This window comes from Phalacrocorax carbo, chromosome Z (genome assembly GCF_963921805.1).
Source record: "Phalacrocorax carbo chromosome Z, bPhaCar2.1, whole genome shotgun sequence".
Classification (NCBI taxonomy): Eukaryota; Metazoa; Chordata; class Aves; order Suliformes; family Phalacrocoracidae; genus Phalacrocorax; species Phalacrocorax carbo.
Window position 1 is genome coordinate 51,162,382 of NC_087548.1, and position 23,435 is coordinate 51,185,816.

At 39.7% G+C, this 23,435-nt stretch overlaps 1 protein-coding gene across 2 annotated transcripts in view; it reads left to right on the plus strand.

The window, feature by feature from the left end:
• FBN2 (fibrillin 2) overlaps positions 1–23,435 on the plus strand; it is a 183,263-nt gene that overhangs the window by 23,362 nt on the left and 136,466 nt on the right. For both annotated transcript variants that reach the window (XM_064437967.1, XM_064437968.1), the window contains exon 6: positions 19,478–19,675. In XM_064437967.1, coding sequence (XP_064294037.1) covers positions 19,478–19,675 — 198 coding nt within the window. The remainder of the gene's footprint in view (positions 1–19,477; positions 19,676–23,435) is intronic.

Below are 23,435 nucleotides of genomic sequence, written 5' to 3' on the forward strand. Positions count from 1 at the left end.
CATTGTTGGTTCACAGCAGTGGAGCTATACACACTGTAACACTATCAGCACATTTGAAAAAGCTGTAGTAAGGTATTGGCTGGAAATCTTGACATGCTGCTAAACTCGCTGAGGTGTTAAAAGCTGTACAACAAGGATTTTGGATAAATTTCAGAAAAAGCAGAAAGGATATCACTGAGATCAGTTCTTACTCATCTTAAATATAAAGTGGGAAAAAAAGGAGGTAATAATAATCCTTACAAAGGAAGTATTGCTAGAAGCGTAGTGGCACAGGTCTGCCTGCTCTTCTCTGGAATCCTCAGCTGCTCCATGTGCCCCATTAAGGATGCTCACCTCAGCACGTGGGTTTGGTACTGCGACAATCATGCTTTTTTTTTTTTAGCGTCTTCGTGCGTTTTGCCATTTGGGTATGAAATTTATTTTTCAAAAAATTAAGTGTTGGCTATGTATGCGGTAGGTTATTGGGCAAATCACTACTGTGGATACGTCGTTATCTTCGGACTCAAGAAAACATTTTCTGAGGATTTTGTTTTGCCTGTGCAGCTTAACACATAATGCAGGCTTTTCCCGTATGTGCACAGCTTTTTATTTTATGTGTGCTCTGAGCTGATTTTCAATACGGTGTGGCATACATTATGTGTCCTGAACAAATGGATGATGACAAAAGATGTCCTCATTCCAGTCCGTGGCTTAATAAACGTGGTCATCTATTCTTAGTCAGGTCTGAGGAGCGATAGAAAATTTTGCAGTCTGATGACCACATATAGTCTCTTCTTTGCTTGATTTCTCCCTCTTGGGAGGCAGGTGTGTAATACCATTTTCATGTGAGTACAGCATTACAGTAGCTAACGTTGCCTACCAAGAAAAGCTATTTTACATCTGTCTTGCATTATACTGATTCTTAGCCTGCAAGAATCAAATAAGATTAAGTGTCCTGATTTTTCAAAGGTGATGAACATTTCCCTTACTGACTTTATTGGGAGCTCCAGGTGCTTCTGGCAAATCAGGCTGTAATATAACTAACAGGCTTGCGAAGTACCTCCAGTTCATTGTGTTTTCAGTAAGTGAAACTCATCAAGGAAAAATATGTTTATAGCTGATGTCCAGACCTTCTCTCCACACCTTAAAACTGTCAGGTTACACTTTTTCTTATGCAGGAACATTTCTGTTGTCTTTCTGTATAGCAGTAAATCTCTGGCTTTGGGGAAACAATTCCTTGCATGCCTACAAAGATGCATCTCCCTACCATCATGGTATCCAGCCCTGTAGCCTGCTTTTTCCTTTCCGCTCTGCCTTTCCTCCTTAATTATCCTCTCATGTTGGGGTGAGACACAGTAGGATGCTTCTGTTATCCTTCCCATACTTTCACTGCAGGTGTGTATTTCCAGGGTGGATGTATAATTCCTCAGTCCCTGACTCTGAGTTACTCTGAATCTGCAGTTTTCTTGTTAGGACTGACAGTAAGTGACCTTTGCATGTGAGCTAAAATATTGCTTTTCATCTGCTTCAAGACCTTGTGCTGTGTCTCCTCATTGTGTCTAAAGCTTAAAACTTGGTTTCTGTGCTAGATAGAGTATTTTCAGATCTTTTCAGCCTTTGTGCCTTGTAGTATAAATGACAGGAAAAATATAAAGGGAGAATCCTTGTTAATTTTTGACCCCATTTCAACTATTTTAACTGGTGGATCATACTGTAATGTGACTTTTCTAGATGTATGACCAGCCACATCATGGACCTACCTCACACTTAGCAGACTGATGCCCAAAAACTTTCCTTGCTTCTGAATATTTGTAGAATGCAAGCTTAATCCGCAATATCTGCAGTAAATGGAAAGTTTAAGCAAGGCCTCCCAGCTAAACCAAAAACATCTGAAAATAATAAAATGTAACAATGAAAGAGACATTTTCCAGTTTAGAAATTATATAATTTGAAACTGTAAGATGTTTTCTTTCCTGAGAAACATTTTTTTAAAATCCCTGGCTGATTGAAAGTTGGAGATTGGTGTCACAAAATTAAGTCTCAGATGGTACAATTTAGAATCTAATCTTGCGTTCATTAGGTAAGGTATTCCTTTGGTTATTTGACTGCTGTATGCAAATGTGACAATTTAGGTACGTATGTGAAAAGAGATTCCCTCTCCATGTTAGAGTTAAGGTGTCTAATGCAAAGTTATTTATTGACAAAAATTTAATTTCAGCATAATTGCATAAAATTTTCACTCTTCTGATTTTGTAGGATGGGAATTAATGCTTCTGTTTTCAGTCCCCTTTTCAGACCTTTTTATTTGCTTGTAAATGCAGACTGAGCTGTGCCACTTCGTACCACTGCAGAGCCCCAGGGCCATCAGGATCCTGCCAGAGGAAGAATTTTCATGGCAAGCTGTAATTATGGTTTTATTACTGTAAAGTGACTGATGTTGCTCCTGTATAACCCTACATCTTGCCCATAGAAAAGACTTAGACTGAGGCAGAAGAAGGGGCTTTAGTAAGTGATGTCTGTGATTTCTGACAGTTGCTGGAGCAATCATTCTCACTCATAAACCAATATAGGGAAGATGATTAATGCTGTTTTAATTTTGTGAGACATCAGGTTGCTCACAGATAAGCCAGCATCATGAGCAGAGTAGGGCTATCTTTTTATGTCCTCTTGACAAAGTATTAAAAACACAGTTTGAGTGTGGCACTAGGAATAACTGGGGTTCTTTTTCCTTTTCTGCCTTGAGAATAATATAACTTTATTTCTATTAGCGTATTGTAGATAATGAAAAATTGTAATTTGATGATTATCTTACAATATAAAACAGTAAAAGATATTTAAACTACAGATCTTCACAGAAAGTGAAGTGGAAGATTAGTGAAAACCTGTGCAACCAAAGACCTTTCTTTTGTTTCATTTTCTGAGTCAGTAGCATTTAAAGTAGTGGAGTAGTTTTTTTCTGGTGTAATTGCATTTCAGTAAATTTCCATTTTATTAATGCCATTACACTCTAAAGGTGTAATTCTATTGCTTCATAGTGTTACGTTTTTACCATTGCCTTCTGTCTTTACTGCCACTCCTCTGCCTGAAGTTATCCTGCTTATTGTCTGAATCAAACACATAAGGTTCAAAATTATAATGAACTGAACCAAGAACATAGCGACCTGTGATACATGCCTATTTCTCAAATATAATACCATAACAAGCAAAATTTTTTAATGCTTTATGTGTTAAGATTTTGTGGGTGCTTGAAAAATACAGCTATGAAATGTTTTTTGCTCTGCCTCTCCTCACACTTTACACTTTAAGAAGAAAAAACAAATGTAGGAAAATACGTAGAATGGGTTAGGAGAGGAAGGAGTGGGGACTGCCTGTAAAAGAAGTAGAAGAAACCTAACACAGAAACTTGTAACAAATCCAGCTTTATTAAAATCCAGTAGAAAGATTTCTATTAACTTCAGTCAGGTTAACTAGGGCCTCCCAAGGAGGAAAGGAAAAGCCCTTAGAATCATAGAATCATAGAATTGTTAAGGTTGGAAAAGACCCTTAAGATCATCAAGTCCAACCGCTAACATGTCACTGCCAAGTCCACCACTAAATTATATCCTCAAGCACCACATCTACCCTTCTTCTAAATACCTCCAGGGATGGAGACTCCACCACCTCCCTGGGCAGCCTGTTCCAATGCCTGACAACCCTTTCGGTGGAGAAGTTTTTCCTAATGTCCAGCCTAAACTTCCCCTGGTGCAGCTTGAGGCCATTTCCTCTTGTCCTATTGCTTGTTACTAGGGAGAAGAGACCGACCCCCGCCTTGCTACAACCTCCTTTCAGGTAGTTGTAGAGAGCGAAAAGGTCTCCCCTCGGCCTCCTCTTCTCCAGACTAAACAACCCCAATTCCCTCAGCCGCTCCTCAGAAGACTTGTTCTCCAGACCCTTCACCAGCTTTGTTGCCCTTCTCTGGACACGCTCCAGCACCTCAATGTCCTTCTTGTAGTGAGGGGCCCAAAACTGAACACATTATTCAAGGCGCAACCTCATGAGTGCCGAGTACAGGGGCACTGTCACCTCCCTGCTCCTGCTGGCCACACTATTCCTGATACCCGCCAGGATGCCATTGGCCTTCTTGGTTGCCTGAGCACACTCCCAGCTCATGTTCATCCAGCTGTCAACCAGCACCCCCTTTTCCTCCAGGCAGCTCTCCAGCCACTCCTCCCCAAGCCTGTAGCGTTGCATGGGGTTGTTGTGACCCAAGTGCAGGACCCGGCACTTGGCCTTGTTGAATCTCATACCGTTGGCTCTGGCCCAATGATCCAGCCTGTCTAGGTCCCTCTGTAGAACCTTCATGCCCTCCAGCAGATGGATACTTCCACCCAGCTTGGTGTCATCTGCAAACTTACTCAATCCCCTCATCCAGATCATCAATGAAGATATTGAACAGGACCGGCCCCAACACTGAGCCCTGGGGAACACCACTCATGACCGGCCACCAACTGGATTTGACTCCCATTCACCACCACTCTCTGGGCTCGGCCGTCCAGCCAGTTTTTAACGAAGCACAGAGTGCTCTTGTCCAAGCCATGAGCAGCGAGCTTCTCCAGGAGAATGCTGTGGGAGACAGTGTCAAAGTCCAAGTAGACAATGTCCGCAGCCTTCCTCTCATCCACTAAGTGGGTCACCTTATCATAGAAGGAGACCAGGTTAGTGAGGCAGGACCTCCCTTTCATAAACCCATGCTGGCTGAGCCCGATCCCCTGGCTGTCCCGCATGTGCCGCATAATGGCATTCAAGAGGATCTGCTCCATGACCTTTCCCGGCACCGAGGTCAGGCTGACAGGCCTGTAGCTCCCGGGATCCTCCTTCTGACCCTTCTTGTAGAGGGGTGTCACATGTGCTAGTTTCCAGTCATCTGGGACCTCCCCGGTTGAGCAGGACTGCTGATAAATGGTGGACAGTGGCTTGGCGAGCTCCTCTGCCAGCTCCCTCAGTATCCTCGGGTGGATCCCATCCAGCCCCATGGACTTGTGAACATCCAGGTGAAGGAGCGGGTCGGTGACTGCCACCTCGTGAACAACTGGGACTTCCTTCCGCATACTATCTCAATTTCCCAGCACAGGGGCCTGACAACCCCGAGGATGACCAGTCTGACTATTAAAGACTGAGGCAAAGAAAGCATTAAGTACCTCAGCCTTCTCCTCATCTTTTGTGGCAAGGTTACCTTCTGCATCCAACAAAGGAGGGAGATTCTCCCTGGCCCTCCTTTTGTCACTGATGTATTTATAAAAACATTTTTTGTTATCTTTAATGGTGGCGGCCAGTTTAAGTTCCAGCTGGGCCTTTGCCTTCCTAATCTTTTCCCTGCAGAGTTCCAGCCGAAGCTCACTACTCAGCCAAGCCGGTCTTTTCCCCCACCTGCTCGACTTACGGCACATGGGGACAGCCTGCTCCTGTGCCTTTGAGGCTTCCTTCTTTAGTAACATCCAGCCTTCCTGGACTCCTTTGCCCTTCAGGACTGCCTCCCAAGGGACTCTGTTAACCAGACTCCTTAACAATCCAAATCTGCCCTTCCAAAGTTCAGGGTAGCGGTTTTGCTGATCCTCTTCATTACTTCTCCAAGAATTGGGAACTCTATCATGTCACGGTCGCTGAGGCCAAGACAGCCTCCAACCACCACATCACCCATCAGGCCTTCCCTGTTCGTAAAGAGCAGGTCCAGCGGGGCACCTCCCCTGGTTGGCTCGCTTACCAGCTGCGTCAGAAGTTATCTCCCACACACTCCAGGAACCTCCAGGACTGCTGTCTCTCTTGCTGTGTTGTATTTCCAGCAGATATCTGGTAAGTTGAGTCTCCCATGAGAACTAGGGCTAGAGATTGTGAGACTTCAGCCAACTGCTTGTTGAGTACTTCATCTGTCTCCTCATTCCGCTTGGGTGGTCTATAACAGACTCCCACCAGGATGTTTCCTTTATTGACCTTACCCATAAACACTCAACCTTATCATTACCATCGTTGAGATCTAGACAGTCAAAACACTCTCTAACATACAAGGCTACCCCTCCACCTCTCCTTCCTTGTCTGTCCCTTTTAAAGAGCTTGTAGCCATCCATTGCAGTGCTCCAGTTGTGCGAGTCATCCCACCATGTTTCTGTGATGGCAAACATATCATAGTGCATGGGATGTGCGTTTGCTTCTGAGTTAGTTTCTAGTAACATCTGAAAATACAGTGACATACAGACATGGATTAAACATACTTACGGAGATGCTTTCTGAAGGAAGGTCTGAAGGGAAAGGGACCTCTCACTAGTCTGGTTTACGTAATTAAACAAAACAGACAAACCCTGAGTCTTTTCAGATGTAGTAAGGGGACACAGATACCAATTACTTTTCCATTTTTCTTCAGCTGTTTCAGCTTTATCTAATAAAAGAGCTTACCATTCTGTATACATTTTAGGTAAAACTATGTATCTAAACTATAAAAGCTGTAGTAGTACAAATTCTTCCAAGATACTTTTCTGGTCAAAACAGTCAAGGAGCCAACCTGTCCTCATCAGCAGTGCTAATTCACTTTTAGAAGCTGGAAACAAGAAGAGTTGGAAATCTCATAATAATTAAAGTGGTGTGAAGGATTAGCGCTTGTCCCTTGAATTTTTTAGCTCTAAGTAAGGACTTAATTGATACTTTGCAGTCAAAATTGTTTGTAATATTTAAAACAATGACGTGAAGGTTTGAACCATGCTACATTGATGAGTTCTTAGGCTGAAATTGCTTCATAGCAGAAGGGGTCATAGATGAGAAAAAAATCAAAAGAAAAAAGCAGACATAGGCCTTTATTATTAGTACACAGGCAACTATAATTCCAACTTACTTCATACTTTGAATAGGCTTTAGAGGTCCCCCCTTCTCTCTCCCTCGCTTTTCTCCCCCTGCCCCAGTATTGTTTCCAGTAATCTGCACTGTTTGTTGTCAGCCTAGTGTTTAAAAAATTATCCTTTAGAATAGAAATAGAAAATGTAAATTAAAAAACATTTTTATGTATTGTCAGTCTTAAAAAGAATTCTATTATTAAACTGTTCAAACTTGTGGGGTGTATTGGTAGCATTAGATATGCCATTGCTCTGGGTGTTTTCAGTGGTTGTAGTTTTGATAGCTGTGTAATTATTCCCAATTTTTTCATATATACACTTATGCACTATTATTCCCAAATTCTCACACAGGAGTGTTCAAGCAAGCATAGTAAAGATAGGCTAACTTGCTGTACTGTTGACAATGTTGTGTATGTGTAACTATATATGGTTACACACACATATATATGAAGAGGGTTTTTAGTAGATTTTTAATATAAATAATACAAATGTATATTTGTTTATATTTCTTCATACTGTTATATAAATAATTACATATTTTATGTCACTGCTGTCACATAGAATGATCAAAGTTACTCCTGCAAAGCCCACGAAGAGGGTCATCATACACCACAATTGTTGACTTGCTACTTTACCTTGGGTGGGTGTATGCATGTTCTGTGTACACAGAGGTACCACATCAGAGCTGAAAGAGAGGGAAAAGAGGGCTTTGGATATTTCATTGTGTCTTCTTTTGTAATATTGTACAGGGAGTCAATGGTTGAGTGAGAAGTTGAAGAGGAAAAGTATAGATTATTGTTCAATAACACCTGAACAGTTCTTCTCATGGAAACTTGAATCTGAAAAACAAGAAATGGGAAGGTTTGTTTCTTTGTATACTTTTCCCTGAAAGGGCATAGGCATTCACTATCAACCTTATGTTTGTTTTGATTAATGAAAAGGAGTTTAATAAAACTGTCTAAATGCTGAGCTAGGAGGATAAATGTGAAGGACACAAAACTCTGTGTGGCTCTATGGCTGGGTGTTAGACAGATGCCAGGTATTCAGAAGTAACGTTCTTTCTCTATTTTTGCAACATATCCCTGATGTTTTTCACTGTGTCTGTTCTTCTACCAGCTCCCTGATGAATTTTGTGTTCGCCATCAGATTTTACGAAATGCAGGTGCTCTGAGCAGTTGGCAGATCTAGTAATTGGGAGTATAGACTTCTGAGTTTCTTTCCCGCTTATTCCTGGTGAGGGTGAAATAGGTAGTGTGTATGTCCTTCCTTCTTTGCCATGACTTCATTTTCTTGCCCTGTGTACAGCCTTCCCCCTCATGGAGTTCCCTTCACAAGGCTGATAGCATGCTGCAGTCATCACTCTCTCTTCTGCTGACAGAGAGATGAGAGTCTTCTGTCTCTGCAGATTCCCAGGGAGCAGCTGAAGCCAATGAAAATAGACTTTTTGGGTTCAGTCCTACACTACTAAGTCTGGCAGAAGTCCCAGAGAAGCTACTGGGAGTTTTGATTAAGAACAGAATTCAAGTTTAGGACCACTGCTTGCATTTAAATATAGATCTTCTGGTTTTGCTACCTAAATGCCTAGGACTGAACCGGTCTCTAAACTAAAAATGGAAACTGAAAGAGAAAGGCTAGAAGATGTTTCTGTTACTCAGCTTGAAACAGTCAAAAATTAAGCCTCATGTAGCTGGTGAAAAACATATCGGACTTCAGAATTAAATTTTTAATGATTTTGACAGTGAAGTCTGGCATGGCAATTATGTATCAAAGAAAATGTGTGATTTAAAACTATTTTTTCAATTTAAAATGGATTAAATATGAAGGTTTAAAATTCTTTAAATTTTATATGCTTTAAATTTTCAACCATATCTGTCTTGATATGCATTAGTTATGCAATATCTTAAAAGCTATAGTTACTCTAATAAAATTATAAGGAAAAGAGTAATCCAGGGATTATTAGGGATAGAGTTTGCTGAAACCAGTCAAGAGCACATTGTGTACAGGCTTGCAAAATACTGGAGTGTCAAAAGCAAGCTGGATTATTCCACCTCTGCATAATAGCTTGGTATATAAGAAACAGCAGTAAATTGTTTCTTTATTGAAAGAAGAGATGAATCCTCTGAATTAACTTCTGTCCTATATTTTTATTGTTAAAAGATACTCAGCTTTATAGTATCCCACTGAAAGTATTGTATAAGCCAAAGAGGTAAATGTCTAAAGCTCTTTTGTTTTGCTGAACAAAAGCCAGAGATCTCAAGAAGGGGAAACTATGCTTCTGCCTCTCCACAGAGAGAACTCTAGTAAATAGTAACTGGCTGGGTTTTTAGTTATTATCAGCTCAAACAAAGTATCGGGGTAGTCTAGACAGTCATCTGGGGAAAAGTTTCTTGCAAGCTAATGTATTTTTTTTTTCCTAAGAGCACTGTATGAAACAGTTGTTTTTCCTACTTACATTAACAATTAACAACACTGCATTCAGCTGCATGTCCATGGTTTTAATTGCGTTTCTGATCTGCTGAGGCTTTTTGCATGTTTTTCTTAATTTACACAGGAATGGTTATGAAATATTTTCCCTCCTCTCTGTTCATATGGGTGTATTCTGAAGGCCTTTCTAAAATTACTATTAAGAGGAATATAGTTAATGGGAGAGACTCCACCATTGCAGTCATTCACTTTTACCTAACTTCAGCAGAGTCATTGAACTTTGTTCTGAGTCTGGGTTGTGGCCAGCTGGGGGCTAACATCTAGATATCATCTCCTTTTATGTCTTCCTTCTTATTTTTGAGCTCACAAAGTAGTATACAGATTGCCAAAGGGTTAAAAAAAACCCCATTAGACCACTTCTCCACCTACAACAAAAATTAAGTTAATGTTTAGCTGCTTTTAAATTTTGCATCTACAGAAAACTGTACATTTGTACCTTTAAGTTGCCCTGACTGCTCTTTTACACTCAGCTAACTGAAATATGTCCCAACATACCACGGTGAGATCAGAGCTTCTGAGAATAATTAAGTATTCGCTGTGGACCTGCTCTGCAAACCCTTCTCCATGTGGGTAGTCTTAACTAGTATAAAATGCCTCACTTTCATTAGTGGGATTGGTTTCTGGCATGAGTAATGACACTGAACTGCAGACCTGGGGGGTGAGGGTGGGGTGGAGGAGTCTACACTGTGCTCTTTACACTATTCTTCAATACTTTTAAAAGTTTATCACATCTGCAGACCTGAATCTTTAAATTTCCTCTTTACTGACACAGGATTCTGTTCCTTTGACATTGAACCAAATAGCACTGATTTCCTCGAGTGGGGAACCAAAAATCTGTGGAAGATGGAACTGAAGTTTTCATATTATGGTCCAGAAAAGTAGTGTATTTTCTTCGCAGACATATAGCAAGTTACTGACTCCTTAATTGATGGGATATAAAGGAATAAAATAATATAATGTGCATTTGTCTGGCTTTTCAGAGTCCAAGTTTTAATGAGTAATAACTTTTTCTTTTCATCATACGGGCCTCTCTTGTCAATGAAATCTGAATACAACGTTTTGTGCAGGGTATGGAGTTTCAACGGACGCAAGAAGGAATCCTTTCTGTCATTGAAAATCAAACATCCAGCTGCCAGGCTTTCACAGAAAATCCCTCTGCACTCCCCTGTTCCACCTCCAAAGCTTTGTTGGTAGTACAGTGTGCTCATCCAGAGAGGATTTAAATGGCCTTGGCTTCACTCTGGTCTTCTGGTATTTGGTGGACTTAGTCTTACCCTTCACTGTATGGTGGAGCAGAAAATCTCTGGCTTCCCTTCCATTAAAGTTTTTTGGTTTGGGGCCTGGGGCTTTGGGGATGGGTGTTATTTGTTGTGCTGTAGTAATGAGGGAACCTAGCTGTGGACCAGAATGCCAGTATGTTGAGAAGTCTTCTTACTCGGAGGAGAAACGTAAGAGGAGAAAGCAGTAGGCAGTATGATAGACAAGAGTTACTTCACTGCTTTGAATTCTGTAGACATCTCAGCAAAATAAAGATGTAAGAAGCTAATATTAGGAATATAGGCATGAACTGCTGAATCTTGCAAAAAAGTTGTTCTTGTGATTTCTTATCTCCATGTACACTTTGCACAGGGGTAATTCAGCCTGTAACTTCTTGTAATAACTGATGATTAACATTTCATTGTCTGTTAGCTTGTGTGTTAAGTATTTGCCATAGAGGTATTTCGTTAGAGTCCAATATCCAAGCTTGGATGCAATCTTTATATAGTAGCAGGGCTTGTGGAAGCATAAGGAAATATATACATTTACAAGAAGCTCCAAAAAAAGACTGGAGGCCTTGCTGGAACCAATATTGAGGTGTATTTATTTTGCAGCTTTTATTCTACACTTGAAATGTTGTAGTGGTTAGTGTATGATACTGCAGTTGCACATGGCAGTGGTTTCTTCCAAGAAGTTTGTACGTGTATGAAAATACTGTGATTCTGAAAGCAGCTAAATTCCATAAATGACAAAAGCAAAGTATTTCCATGTTTCGCTTTGTTAGCTTTTTGTGTGTATTTTTTTCAGAATGTTTTGTGTCTTAAAATATTAGAAGCATTTTCTTCAATGTTCAGATTGATTGCAGAAAATTGCATTTTATTTCATAAATATTGTTGATTATCTGGTACTTTGCTATCCTTTCTGATATGCTTAGGTGTGTAAGAAGGAATTATTTTTAATTAAAAAGATTTTTAAGATCTGCAGATAGTTTATCTGCTTAAAACTGACATAATATCAATTATATAAAATGGGTGTGCAAACCCTGGAATGTTTTTTTCGGAAAAGAGCTGCTTTTGCTGTTCCAGCAAAAGGAAAATGAGAATGTGCTTAGAATGGACATGACAGCAGTACTGGTGGAAACTGGAATTTTGCTAAAAGCTACAAAGCTCACATGGACTGCTGCATTAAACATGCGCTTTTTTTTTTTCATTCTTTCATTTTGAGCTGCCCTCCACTCCCTTTTTAATTGCCTTGTGTATATTGAGTTGCCTAATCAATCACAGGAGTTTGTACGATGGAAAGTATTGCATCGCAGGAGCTGGTCAGAAATGGTCATGCGGGACCAGCAGAACAGTAGTAAAATTTCAACTGAAAATGAAAGCTGTCAGCTGTACAAAAATGTTCAAGCCTTCATGATATATTTAACATAAATGTTCAAAACCTTTTCCAACTAAACTGCTCTTCTTCACTATTAGATATCAAAATAAATTTGAAAAAAATCACTGCTTCAGACAACAACTAAAGAAATTCCTGAGGATACATCTCAACTTTGAGTTATACACAATTTAAAATGTTTAAAGGACTTTGGTGTTCATTGTTTACATTAATCATAAACTTAATTGTATTAAATACTTAAGGAATTGACACACAAGTTTTCTTTTTAAAAAAAAAAGTTGGGGAAAGGAAGCTCAGACTTTAGTCTTCAGGTTTTGGTTTATGTTAACTTCTTAGTCTAAATAGCTGTACTGCCCATAGAATATTTTTTTCCAAGAGAAATTAATAGCTTTGCCAAGTCTATTTCATTTTCCAAGAGACTAGCTCTCATTTTCAGCCAACAATCTTTTTTCCGTAACTTGTTGGATGTCACCTTTGAAAAAAATGCTTTTTATTTATATCAAGCCTGAATCAGTACAATTCATCTAACTTCTTGTTACATCTGAAACCTCCCTTATGGTGAACTTTCAGTGTTGGCAGCTAAGCATTACTACAAAAAGAACAATTTTCCATATTAGGATTATTAAAATATTGAAGGAAAAACAATTTTAGATAATCTTTAATAAAACAAACATATGTACCTTTATAATGTTTAAATATCTTTTTGCATACTGTGACTTATGATCTGCAGATGTTGGAGTTGAACAAGAAGAATAATATTTGCATATGCATACATTTCAAATTTGTGGTCTGAACTCAAGTACAACTATGAGTATTACCAACCCTTTCATACACAGATGAAAAGTTAATCAAGGAAAGCCCTGATCTCCCATTTTTTGGAAACACAAGGTCTGGGCAATGCTGTCATTTATGCACAATCAGTGGGAGAAGGGGATATGCCTTGCTCTTCTAATCCTGCTGGTGTTATAGGAGTCACACATTGTAGGACTTCCCATTGCAGGAAAATGGCGGTCAGTTATGCTTTTAATTATCAAAACAATTAGATTTCACATTGCAAAGGGGAAAATTCAGTTAGAGCTTCTTTGAAAAATCTCATTAGTAGTCAAGGAGCAGGTGCTGCAACAAGCAGCAAAAATAAAGTTTCATGATTCTGGAGACCTCTGAGTGTTAGTGGAAATTCTGGGGAAATTTGCAACAGCATCCTAGCAGAGGTGTAATAAAGACAATTGCTTCTCCAGCACGTTTCCTGTTGGAGCATCTTCTAGCAAGGTGAATTTAACTTCAGATCTTTGCCAATATAGACTTAATCTCTCCACTCTGAAGGTTCCCTGACATAGAGTCCAGTCTCTCGGACATTTACCCATTGTGGTAATTTTTTTTTGTGGAAGGTAATAAGGTTCCTGATAAACCTAACATCAGGTACTTCTTTCCAGCATTCAGGTTGTTTATCTAATAATGCTGATGTATGAAATGGATTTTTGAGGTATCATTGATAAAAATCTGTTTACTATACCTGAGCCTGCAAGTGAGGTGGTGGAAGTTAAAATGACTTATTTTTTAATTCTTTCATTAATATATGCTAAATCGTACTTACGGGATAGAGGTTCTGTAAAAAGTCCTTATGAAAGGCAAATTTGCTTTGTAAGGAAATGAAATAGATTTATCAAGTATTACATTTTCTTCTTTAATTGACGGGGGTGGGAGGGCATATATCAGACCTTCTCCTTTGCTCGCTCCTCATGTGATTCATACTGATCAACATGCTTAATGTTTTCAGTATTGTATTTTTAGTAATAGAAGTATCAATATTCCAAATAGCTTATAGGTAAAAATATTTACTTCCAGACACATTGCTTCCTTATTTAGTTATGGTTCTGTGGAGTTTTGTTTAAATAAAAATGATGGAAGAGATTTCACAGTTCCTGCTAATCTTTCAAGCATTCTCAGACATGAAATAGTGGATTTTTGATAATATGCTGCTCCAGCGCTGCAGTCTTTGTCCTTTCACCCTTCCAGAGGTTTTACATAGGCTTTATGTAGGTGCAGGCAACTGCCACTGCACCATGAATAGTACTGTTGGGCTTTACACAGAAACAACGTTTTGGTATTGGGAGCCTTCAGTTAAAATTTCAGTCTGTGCTTTCCCATCAAAAGAAACTGTAAGTGTTCATATTCTTCCAGATAACTTGCAATGGACTTTCCAACATGTCTAGGTGCCTTTTTACTTTACTCTTTCTTTATGTCTCCATTTTTCTCCTTTTAGGTACCTGAAAAGGTAAAATTTTCATGGGCAGGAGTAGTTAGTTAACACAGTATGAAACTGTGGTGGCTAAGACTGTGACAAAATTTGGATAGAAATTGGATCCTTATGCGTGTACCAAACTATTTTAAAATTTTGTCCTGAATGACAACAACTGGTAGTTGGGATGTTAAACATTTCGTTTCAGGTTTTGAGCTAGTGGGTGTTAGACGCCAAGAGGAAACTTAATGTGGCAGACAGATTATCCCATGTCTACTTACAGCAGGTTTTTTACACCTTCATCTGAATCATCTGGTTTTGGCCAGAGGTACAGGAACAAACACAGAATAGGTGGATGTTGGACCATACCCAACACTAGAATTCTTAATTTTCTAATTTTTGTGTCAGGCTCCCTGTCAAATAGTCTTTTTTAAATTACAGGTAGAATTATAATAGACTTACAGGTTTTTTTGGAAGGGAATTAATGAAAAATATCCCAGGAACTGTGATAGTTGGATAGTCCCATTTGTGAATACAGAATGCACACTTCTACAAAGGAATAGAAATGCCATAATATCTTTAAATTTAGAAGTCCAGTGTGGTATTTCCAGGGGGTTTTTATGTTGATGCCAAGAAAAAGTACTTTTTATTAAATTTAATTGTATTAACAATTTGAATTGTGGATAAAGATTGTCATTCTTCAAGTCATGATGCATATTGAATATAATTTTCTGAGGTTAAAAAAAATGTGTAACACGTATGTGCTGAAAATCACTTTCTTTCACCAAAGCAGTTACCCTTTCTAAGCAAATAATGATTTATAACATATGTTCTTTCTGGCAAAATTATTCCGGCAGCAATGCTGCGAAAGGAGCAAATGAAGAAACACCTAACAATAAGACAAGAAAACCAATATGGAAAAGATGATTGATTCATAAACTCAGGGTTTTTAAGGTCAGATGAACCATTAAAATAATATAGTCTGACTGTATAAAGCAGACCATAGAATCTCACATGGTAATTTCTGAATCAAATCCTCAGCTTCATTTGAAACTACAAAGTATCTTCAGAATGGCATCTAGTTTTAGTATGTTTGCTTCCTATAAGTAAAAATATACTATGTGACTATCGGCCTTTATGTAAACAGCAGTACCTTACTATGAGCCCGAACATGCCTGCCTTCACTTCATATTGTAAAATCATATGTTTTCCTCTTAGGATAGAAGACCAGCCACTGCTCAGATTCTTTAACTTTGGGTAAACTGAATGGATAAAGATTTTTAAAACAGAAGCATTTGCTGTGAATAATATTTTTAATTACACTATGATTTTAAAATATTAATATTACTATAAAACATGTTTCTGAAATCTTAAATAATTCTTTTGACTTTTTGCATCATTCTTCCTGTTCCCAGCATCCTGTTTGAAATGCAGTTGCCATAGCTATGCAAAGGACCACCCTTGCCAGGTGCAGGTAGCAGGTTACCTCCCTGTTGCTGTCTAGAAATTGTCTGCTGCTAGGTTTCTGCTTCTGTAGCCCAAGGTTATATAAGCTGCACATTCTCTTAGGACCTCAGGATCTGTTGCTTATATGTCATTATTCTGAAGCATAATTCAGGATCTCAGCATTTTGGGTTGAATTTATTCTTATTTGTAGATCTACCTGAAAGTTTAACAATAGTTCTGTTTGTTTTCTACTGTTTCATTTGCAGTAGTCAGATTTTTAGATCACTTTATACTGATGAAAGTTACTTGGTTATAGAACCTGAACATTATTATTTATGTGTTCTCTGTTTATCAAGGCACGGGTAGGCACATATATACAGGTTTCCAGAGTACATGTTTCCTACTTAATATGATATATTAAGCGGTAGGTGTATTTGTATCACTTCTTCTTGTATCTAGCTCATTTATATTCTCTTACACAAACACTCTTTATAGTCTGGTTATATTCCCTAATCTTTCTTTCAAACACACCCTCCAAACTGAACTTTTCATTGCTAGGGTTGACAGGGGTTGATACACATAATCAACTTATGTCTTATGGGAAGGTAATGGAATTCAAATAATTTCACAACTCAGGTTTAAGTTCCAAGTTTAATCTTGCCAGATTGAATTCTAAACTTCTTAACATGGAAGATCTTTGGCCTGAATATTCCTATAGATCACCAACCATTAAACAGAAAAATTCATAATTTGTATTTCTACTCCTACTGTAATTGCTTCATGCATCCAAAGATCAGTCTTATAAAAAAGTGTACCTTGGAGAACACACGCCATAAAAATACAATACTGTCCAACAGAACTACCTGTTTTCTGAATAGGAGTTCCGAAGTGAGCTAGGATCTCAAGATTATCAGTGCTGGTAAATGCAAGCTTTGGAGATTTTAGAGATGCATGCTAAATCATTATTTGATTTCATTCTAGGGGCAATTCCCCCGTGGAGAACTGGCCTCCATTTGAGTGCATGGAGTAAGGAATGCATGACCAGCCATCATGCTTAATATTGCAGAGGAATTGCACACTGAGTAGCCCTGCAGGAACAGATCCATGCCTACCTGGGTGGATGCAGAATATAACTTCAAAAGTAGGACAGGGTTTGGTATTCCCATGCAGATCTGTGGGGATCCAAAGATCATGCTCCCTTTTGCTACTGGAAATCATGTTTTCTTCTGACTGTGATTATATTTTATAATGGGACTCTCAGTGTTGCTAGTGACTCATAAAAGGTCTTTTCAGGTTTACCTACATACATCCTTTTGTCTTTTTGAGCTTTATGTTTTTGAGAATCTCATTCATGAAAAGTCTAAAATCAGTCTTAATTTTCAGGAAAGTCTTAATCTTTATTGATCTGATTGCAGTCATCACGTGGGCCAATGTGCAGGCTACAGTCAAACAATCAGCGCTCAATACATAGTGTAGACCTCAGACTTTCCCAGAATCCACCTATTATTTGTACTGTAGTCATTAACAAGCAAATTAAATGAGTGGACTCTTCTTAGTATTACTATCATATTATCAGTGTGTATAACTTAGTTGACATTAGAATGGGAGTCTGCTTCTTGAGCAGCAGTAAAAGTTTTTTGTATGCATATGAAGCTCATTACTTTCACTTTGTGACGAGAATGCTTTTACAGATAATATTAGGCAATAGATTATATCACAGATATTTGCTAAAAAGCATAATGCTGTTTTCCAAGAATGAAATAGTGTTATCATTGAATTCAATACCCAAATTCCCATTTGTTTTCACTGGACTCAAGATTTAATTCAATTTTTTTCAGTTGTTAAATTCTGAGCAGTTCTGTTTTCCTTGTGGTAGCAGACTGACCATTGCTGATGATTTGCGGGTTAAATGCAGTCTTTCACATATTCCCCTCAATCTTTGTGACAGCTGAGTAAACTTTATATGAAAGAAGTATACAGTCATCATCTGTGGCGGAGTCTTTTCCTTACCCTTACCCTTACCCCTTAACTAATATCCAGACAAGATTACAGTGAGTTACTAGAAGTTAAGTCTTTGATGGTTGGAGTTTGTGTTTCAAATATTTCTTATTCTCATATGAGGCTATAGTTTGATGAAATCACTGTCTTCTGCTATCAGTCATCAGGATCTGTATGTTAAAAATTCAGCTGTCTCTGATTTGGCAAGGGCCTTGGATGTGATTAAACTGAGACCACTGTAAAGCTGCTTATGTTCCAGTATGTTGGATGAAAGATCACTGAAACCTTTTTCTAATGGACATGATTCTCTTTTTATAATGTACATATTATATTAAAGTACTATCTTTGTGGCTTGATGGACAAGGAGGAAGCTCAAAGGTATAACTCTGAAGATTATTTTCTAGTCAAAATAAAGACTAAAATCCACAGTCCGTACCAAGTATTTAAGATCTTTAAGAACAGTCATTTTATTGTTAAGGCATTTTTGTTGTGGATACTTATGTGCTTGCTTAACTTTATTTAAATTTACTGCCAATGTATATAAATGACTGTGCAAAAGTCTCTCCCAAACTGATACCTGAATGAACCTTATCAAAGATAGGAAGTGGAACATGTATTTCCATTTGAGCTAGCTTTTACTTTAAGAGCCTTGTCTCTTAGTGTGAAGAAAACTTAATATGAGGTCTCACTGGGAAGACCATTTTCTCCCTTTCCAAACGTGTCAAAGCTCTTATTTTTGTTCTTCAGGGGGGAAGTATCAAATTCTGGAAGGCATTGATTGTGCCATTTGTAGCTTTGTTGTGAGACAAATTGCACACTAATGATAGCGTGCGGAAGTGTGTGACCCACATATCAGTATTGGAGTCTATTTTCAGAGGGAAAAAAAGGGAAATAGGACAGGATAGCAGGGAGAACAGCCATAACCCCACTGTTACGCCTTCTTTCACATGACTGAGTCTGAGTGGAGCTTTGCATTTTCTCTTTTTCCCCCCCTCTTAAAGTTTCTGTAAGGATATGAAATCTGGCTTAGAGGAACCATCTGTTTCTCATTTGTTCCTAGAAAAATTCAGTTAATTGTTGTTCCCAGTTTGTGTTGCCTCATAAGGTCAAGAAATCTTTTTCTTTATACAGGTTGAACCTTAATGAGTTAACTGTTTACAGAAATTTGACTAGAAGTATATTTTCATATAGTTTGTATATACTCAGCGTACTCGACATAGCATGAATAGGTTGATCTATCTCATGTTATTCCTCTGAAAATAAACAGTGGTTTATCAATTAGTCCTCTGTTGGTAGCACTATTTTGTGGTAAGCATCCCAGCAGGAATGTTGATTCTGTGACGGTCACTGGCACAGACCTTGATCAATATGGAGAGAACAAATGTGTGGCTGCTGTGGTCTGTAGTTCCCTCCCGTCAATCGCCATGAAGTAACTCAGGAACAAGAAAACCAGTTCCCAGTCCTTGTTTGCTTAATCTGATCCGCTCTTTTGGTTGGTTGCTTGTTTGTTTGTAAAACTCTTTCATTTATGGATTTTACTGGATACATTATCAATGCACAGATCAGTTTTGGGTCCGGCTGCCTTGCACTACTTGCATCTGTCAGAAAGAAATAAATTGAAAGATAAGATAACCTTGTAAAAATCATTACCTTCAATGGAAGATGTCATGTTACTGCTGTAAGCAGTAACATAACTTAAATTTCTAGGTCCTCTTGGAATTTTCTTAATATATGTATCTACTGGATTAAAAATTGTTTCCTTCTATAGTTTCTAGTACGCTGTCTTGTATAATACAGTGATCTTTCTTTTCCTTTTTTCCAGATTACAGAACAGGCCCGTGTTTCACACAAGTTAACAACCAGCTGTGTCAGGGCCAGCTAACGGGAATTGTTTGCACAAAAACCCTCTGTTGCGCAACCATTGGGCGTGCATGGGGTCACCCCTGTGAAACGTGCCCTGCTCAGCCTCAGCCATGCCGTCGTGGCTTCATCCCTAATATTCGCACTGGAGCATGTCAAGGTAAGCCTTCTGGTTTAAATTGTGCATGACTGTTGTGTTGCTGTTATGCATCATGAAAACCTTGTGTCCACTTAAAACAAAATCCACGTTTTCCTTGTGTGCGTTCTGTGTCTTACTTTTGAAAAAATTTGGATATGCTTTGGTGCTTCCAGATTTGAGCTAGTGTACAAATAGAATGAAACTCAAGTGCCTGGAAAAAATGAATGCCAATCAAGGAGCCATAAATACAGAGCATGAAAAGGTCAGAATGTCTGTTGAGCACAGCCACCAGATACTGCAGTAGGGCACCAATCAGGCATCTGGCTTATGTTGCTGTAGACCTTAACTAATATAGACTTCATTCATTCTACTTAAAAAGTCAATGTTTCTTGCTACTGAGTTATTTTCTTTTGGAAGTGGTTGGGAGTTATTAAAGAGGCTTTTTTTAGATCCCATCACAGAGCCCATCATTAGGATAAAGCACATAGCGAACCTTCTGGATTCTCTGTCTGGATTATTTGTACAGGGCTAGAAAATGCAAGATAAAGGAAGGACTGCAGTCCTCTGTGTTTGAGAAATGGGAAAGCCTTTTTGCCTTATGCAGTATCTCTTTCCATGATGTTAAGAGACTCGCTGCTCCTCCTTTCTGTTGTTACTGCAGTCCACCTATCCTGGAGGACATATATCTGTTCTGTTGTAACTGCTTGGCTAAATTTTAGAACAAACTGCAAAAAGAATGCAATAACAGAGAGTACTAGAACTCCCGAAGGAGAATGTATTACTTTTCTGTTCCAGGCTGGCGCGCGTGGTCAGTTTGCAGGCTGTTTTGTCTTAGAACCTTCCCAAGAAGCATAGGAATCCAAGTAGGTGCAGCAGGCATGCCCTATGCCGCCTATCTACCCCTTGAAGGAATAAGGTTCAGAGTCCAAGTTATAGGAGTCTGTTGTTGCATTGAAGAGTGTGCACACTCCACCTTGTTTGAGCAAGAGGGTGTCTAGCACCAGTCTGTTTTGTAGTGTCATCTTGGCGGTGGCTTGCAACTGTGTGTTGACAAACATGAAGGATGTTCTGGTGCTGTTGGCCAGACATTCCAGTTGGATGAGGGTATCTCTGATGATAATGTTAGTCTTAATGTTGCTGTCTGGAGTAAACCAGTCAACCACCCATCCTGTCATAGATTTCCGCTGTTGACCCACACTCATTTCTTCCCCATTAAGTGTTTCTTGCTTTGCCCGATAGTTATGCCCAGTTAAGGGGTGCAACATATGGTGCATCCATTTCCTAGGGCAGAATAGAATGGTACTAGGGTGAAGGCAGCTGGCTGATAGGTATTCTCCCAGGTGTCCTTTTACCACCAATTAAAGTTGGGCTAGGCATATTCATCACTACACAGCCATACTGTACTCAGGGGCATCCATATCAGCATGGAAGTATTATTTTCCCACATGAATAAAGCTTGATTTATAGTGTGAGACCAGAGGGCCCGCTTCTCTTGAGATGGGTCAATGAGTTTAAACTCTCGGACCTTACAGTAATTCACTGCATGGCCCATTATTTTGATTTTGTTTTCCTCCTAAGTAGATGTACCAGGAAACATCTCGTATTTGAAACCAAGGAATTTGAAATGAGCATGGGAGTTGCTGTTTTGCTGCTTCTAAATGGAACCAATGTCCCAGAGAGTACCATTGCATGCTTTGTCTGGGTCTGTCATATCACAATCTTGCATTGTATAGGAAACAGAGATGTTAGGCTTTGATGTGTCAAAGTGAGTTAAATTAAATCCACTGCCTGGGGTTGTCCAATCCCAGTCCCAGCTATGGGTGGCATTGGTGGTGGTACAGCCATCTATCCCTTCCAGGCAGTTTTCCCTGTCATTTAGGCTCAAGCGCATTGGACCTGAAGCTTGAGGTATACAACACACCTGGACACCTTCAGTGGTATTAAGGGGAACTGCTGTTTTGGAAATGTTTGCTATTAATTCTGAGATGTCAACGCCTGAACCATAAAGGTGTAAAGGCGAGCTCTCAGCTCATGTTGGAGTGGCGACACAGGCAGAAAATGGATCACTGTTATTGCCCACAACTCATGCAAAATTCATTACCATTTGCAAGACTACATTACTTTTAAGCCCTCCTTGAGTGCAAGCATCTGTCTTTTGTGATGTGCTAATGGCTGTCAGGAGAAAGATGCTAAGCCACTCCATATTGGCATGGTTCAGGTGCCTGCAGTGCCACTCAAAATGCAACTGGTTGGCCACATGCTACCACCAACAATCCTGTGCCAAGCCCTTCCAGAATAGAGCCTGGTCTAGCCTGCAGCTGGTGATAGTGTCATTTGCTGCCTTTGCTTTAGAGTTATGGTGCTGCATGCCAACAGCTGCATGAAAAATTCAGAAAACCTACACGAACCCGTACTGACGCAGTCACCAGGGGCAAACCTCTCCACTCCCTACAGTAAGTTAATTAACACCATGTACTCCTGTTGTGCTGGCAGCTGGGCTTCGGGGGGGTACAAGCACTGTGTACCATACAACTGAATCAAATTATGCTGTTCAGAGTCTTGAACTGATCCATGACTTTCCTGCAGAACAGAAAAGAAAATGGTCTCGATGGGGAAAGGGCGGATAGCTACCCCTGGATTCACTTGTGTGTGGGGAATTTTTGGAGTCTTGCTGTCAGGAATCTGAATGATCCACATGTTATTATACATGCTGAAAAGGAGGCCTTGTTTAAGCACCTTGTTGGGGTGGTTAAAAGATACTGCTTGCCCAATCTGCAGGTCTCAGGGCACTCCTGGGGCAGTTGACAGGTTCAGCAAGGGCAGTCCGGATGGAGAAGCCTTGGCAATCGGTTGACCACATGTGCCCCAGTGGAAATTAGTTTTAGCCAGGGCTGTCCACAAGTTGCTTCCCCAGTCAGGCTTGTGGAGCTGTAGGGCCTGTTTTAGGTCAGGAACAAAAGCAACTGTAACTGGGCAATGTCTGTTCATCAGGAAGGTGCAACACCACCCAGGCAGTGGGCACACTGAGAGGTTGGCTGCCCACTCCTTGAATGTGAACGCATGCACAGAGAAAGGTACCCATGGTTGCCATTAAGGCAGAGAGAAAACAAGAAATTTGGGCTCCAATATCAACCAAACATCTATTAGGGCCCAGGATTATAATGATGTGTGGACATCCCTTGGTGTCCCACTGGAAAAGTTTAAGGTGCCATGCCTGGGACACCAGACAGGGCATGGGTGTTACTAGTTTTCTCTCAGCGGGGTGGTAGCATGCCTAACGTCATCCAGAGCCTCTCTGGAATCTTTAAAAAACGTGTTGGCAGACAGGCAGTCTGCAACCTTGCCATGTGAGCAGGCTTTGCAGACAGCTTGGACCACAGTCCCTAAAACTGCTAGTGGGTTTCTAATGCATTAATTCTAGTGGCAAACCTAGGTCTAAACCTTCCCTCCACAGCCCAGTTCCGAGGTCTTTCTCTTCTCTTGTCCCACTTGAGGATTTAACCCGAGGTCCTGCAGGACTTTTTTTGAGGGTTCTGGCCTCTTTTGTGGGTTTGGTCAGGTGACGTTGTCATCACATCCTATCATTCTAGCCTCCTGTGTTAGTTGGTTTATGGTCCATCCCCAGTTGTTTTGCCCAGTTTGCATTGCATGGATGGTACTAATTAAGATTAATTTAAGGCTGGGTCTCAGCCTTTGTGTGAGTGGTCCTAATTTATCAAGGTTCGGGATCAGATACAATGGTGAGTCTGAAGCTCCCTGTCATTATTTTGTCCCCTCTGAT